A 4,040-nucleotide genomic window follows, 5' to 3' on the forward strand; every position below is an offset into this window, starting at 1 on the left:
GCTACACCTATCTTGATAGCAATGTCGTGATAGCTAAAGTAGTGAATGTATGAAAGTGAGAACGTTGGTTTTCTGTATATGGTAAATTTGTATTCTGTCGTGTCTCTGATTATTAAAACATCAAGAAAAGGAATTTTGTTGTCTGTTTCCCATTCAACTTTAAATTTGATGCTGGGCACTAATGCATTTAATTTTGAGAGGAATTCATTAAAATTGCCCCACCTATTATCCCAGAATGTTACAATATCATCTACATATCTCATCCACAGCATATTTTTGGGTTTTACTGCATTTATTACTGTAGATTCAAAATATTCCATGTACAGATTGGCTAAAACAGGACTTAAAGGACTACCCATACTACACCCAAATTTTTGCTTGTAGAATTATTCCCTGAATAAAAATATGTTATTAGATGCACATAATTCAACTAACTTTATTATTTTGTCAAGCGCCAATGGGAAATGATCTGAATAGGGGGATAATTTTTCCCTCAAAAACTGAAGAACGTCCTGTACTGGTACTTTTGTGAATAGGGAATCTACGTCAAGATTAGTGTAGCCAGCAACCTATTCTTAAGAGCCTTACGAATTTGTTCCCAAGATTTCCTGGAAAAAGAATTAGAACTAATTCATAAGCAACTTTTGTCTTTAAAGTATCCTGACCATATAATTGAGAAAGCAATTCACAAAGCAAACGTAATTTTCTACCGACCCCTAAAGACAAGACCAGAGACACACCCAACAATAAAATAAAAATTCCTCACCTGGAGACGATCAAGAGAGTAACCCACACCCTTGGAAAATCTAACCCCTTTGCATTTACCTACCCAAACACCTTAGCCAAATACCTGATTAACGTCCAACAAAAGACATCTCCCAAGGACACTGGGGTCTATGAGATCCCATGCCAGGACTGTGACCAATCTCACATCAGATTTACAGGTAAATCACTTCCCCAGAGATTAATACAACACAAACGGTCAGTTAGCTATGGACAACAGAACTCAGCTATTTTTAACCATATAAATGAACATAACATAGAATAAACTGGAATTTGTCACATATGATTATAGCAGCAACTGCGGTACAAGAGTCAAATGATGGAATCGGCCTTAATAAAAGAGAGGCAGGTAATGAACATCTCAAAAGGAGCATGGGATTCAGATGCTAACAAGATTTTCATTCAACCAACGCTTAAGATGATTAGAGGAAGATTATCAGCGGGGGTGACTTAAATTGGCTTGCCTGTAAGCTTTTCTCATTAATCTACCTGAAGAGGGAGACAGCAGTCTCTGAAATATAGTACTTTTCTCTCTATATTTTGGTGTTTTTATGGGCTCTTTTTATTAGATGGAATTCTGTTGTAACAGAACATTTTTACCAGTCATACATGCATATATATATATATATATATATATATATATATATATATATATATATATATATATATATATATATATGTGTGTGTGTGTGTGTGTGTGTGTGTGTGTGTATGTATGTATGGCTTACAACATGAAAAACTAACAGAACAAACGTATATAAACAGGAATAAGCCATTTAGTGAAGGAATTAACCAGAAATTACCTCTCATGAACGAGGAAGAAGGAGGTATAAAAAGGCGTGCGCTATATTACCTTAAACAGGAAATGTATCCGTATACGTATCAAGAAAAAGAATGGAAAACTATTCATTGTATTAATAATATACAAGGGGAGAGATCGAAACACCGTTTAAGACTAGAATGGCACATTTAAATGCCCGGAACACCCTCAGCAATACAACAACAACAACAACAACAACAACAACAACAACAAACTGGTATTACAACAAAAGAATGGCATTTTTTTTTATTAGGAAAGCAGTTTTTACAAATTTAACTAACTACATTGGATTTCATTTATTACAGATGTCGTAAAAACTTTGCAATTATGAAGACCATTTAAGTAAATCAAAATCATGCGTAATATTCCACCAGAAAGTATCAAATTATTCAGTTGAGAGAGAGAGAGAGAGAGAGAGAGAGAGAGAGAGAGAGAGAGAGAGAGAGAGAGAGTTTTCATAAGTTTGTTAATATATGTGTTGTTAAGGAAAGTTCTTCATTTTTCAATAAAGCTTAATTGGTAAATACACATCGTGTACACAGGGTTGTAAAAGACAAAAAATCCAGGTAAAAGTTCAGTAATTCTAAATATTTTGTTGCACACCATAACAGTAATCTAGGTTTAAAACTAACAAACGTTAGTAGAAAAGAATAAGATGCCCAAATAAGATATCACAAAAGAAAAACAAGAAACAAAAGATTCTAGATAAAAAGTAACGAGGGACGAGAATGAAATATATGAAATCTGTGAACTGATAATTATCAAGTAGTAATTTAGTTATAAAAATTATAGTGCTAGTAAAATGAATTCGGTACCGCGTGCAATGTTATCCAAAATTCTAAGAGAAAATCCGCATCCTAGGTGGCTATTGGGATAGAATATAAAATTTATGCCAGAGTCCACGCACTGGGACCTATGAGGTCATTCAGATCTGAAAATAATATTGAAACAATTTATTATATGTTGAAACGTAAGATGGAAGAAACAATATGAACAGAAGAGGTACAGTGAAAGGAATGAAAAGGATTGCAGCTAAGGGCTAAAGGGAGGCTGTAAAAGTAATGCCTACTGTGCAAATGTGAGGTGCACTGTCGACACTAGTCCCCTACAGGTCCTAAGTGGTAATAATGGATCCTCTGGACACAGGAAGCCACGGGGAACTCGGCGTGTTTTAAAACTCATCACTAATAATCAACATTTTGCCAGAAAAGGAAGTTGATTAATCCTCTTTAGTTTACAAGGAACCTTCAGCCGACTCATAAAATAGCCCCCCTCTGTGGACCAGAGTAAAAGATATTTAATCGGAATTATAAGGGCAATGTAGCACTCTAACTGAGATACATTTTTTGGGAAAGGGCCAATATTTTATTTTCAGAGTTATCGGGAGGCTGGAGGTCCTTTGATGTATTTCAGAATACAATGATCATTGGTCTCAGATGATATACAAGACTTAATATTTAGTATAAATACTATGTGGAGGAATGAGCTGTAACAATCGAAAACGATGCAACTGCTTGGAAGTTATGAGTCAGGAAGGATGGCTGAAGTTATGTCAATTCCTCATTTTTTTTAGTCATCCGGAACGATAATATGTTAGTACTACAAATAATCCACAAGGGCTTTGCATTCATTTTGTTCGTGGGTGATAGGATCACAAGTACTGTAAGTCTCCACGTTTTGCCATACCCTAGTGGCAATACATCAGCTTTTATTGGCTTTTTCTTACATCACTCGTTTCCTATGATGAGATTGCTGCTTAATAGATTATTATTGTAAGTTTTAACCGGCAGCAGTGTATCTTATTTGTTTTTGTCATTTCAGTTTTATTGATTATCTGAGTTCACCTGTATATATGATTATCTTTGTTGTGGGCCATTGATTCTGTATACTGTTCCCTTTGCTTCCAAACGGCTCTTCCATTAATCTCTGTCACATATATGGAATTCACATTTGGTCGCTGAGCTTATTGTCTTGCTTATTTAATTAAGTGTTTCTTATTTTCCTCTCATTATACACTAAAGTTTGTCTTACTCTTATATCCTATTTCTTGCTTGCCATTCCTGTCATACTGTTATGGCAAATGAGACAGTAAACGATGCGACATATGCTTGGAATTTGTTTCCATTTATCTTTATCCGTGTGCTGTTTCCTTAGATTGAGAATGTCCTGAGCTTTTATGGCACCTTGCGAGAGCCTCATGGCTCTAATTTAAGTACAAGTTAGTGCCATACAAGTAACTGTATGGTTTGAGAGTCAGGGACTTACGGAGGCCATGCAATCTGATGGTTGGCACTCAGGAAAATTATGATACAAGAGGAATGAGTAATGAGAAATTATAGAACCAAAGAAGGAAGTATCTCACCCTTACTAGGGAAGTTATGCTGAGTGGAAATAACATGACTCATCACTCTAGAGAAAGTGCCACGTTACTCAGCGG

At 35.4% G+C, this 4,040-nt stretch overlaps 1 protein-coding gene across 1 annotated transcript in view; it reads left to right on the forward strand.

The window, feature by feature from the left end:
• LOC135218057 (uncharacterized) overlaps positions 1-3,826 on the forward strand; it is a 106,818-nt gene extending 102,992 nt beyond the window's left edge. Inside the window, exon 4 of the mRNA XM_064254201.1 lies at positions 3,758-3,826. Coding sequence (XP_064110271.1) covers positions 3,758-3,826 — 69 coding nt within the window. The remainder of the gene's footprint in view (positions 1-3,757) is intronic.
• Positions 3,827-4,040: the final 214 nt, after the last annotated feature.

The sequence above is a fragment of the Macrobrachium nipponense genome, chromosome 9 (genome assembly GCF_015104395.2).
Source record: "Macrobrachium nipponense isolate FS-2020 chromosome 9, ASM1510439v2, whole genome shotgun sequence".
Classification (NCBI taxonomy): Eukaryota; Metazoa; Arthropoda; class Malacostraca; order Decapoda; family Palaemonidae; genus Macrobrachium; species Macrobrachium nipponense.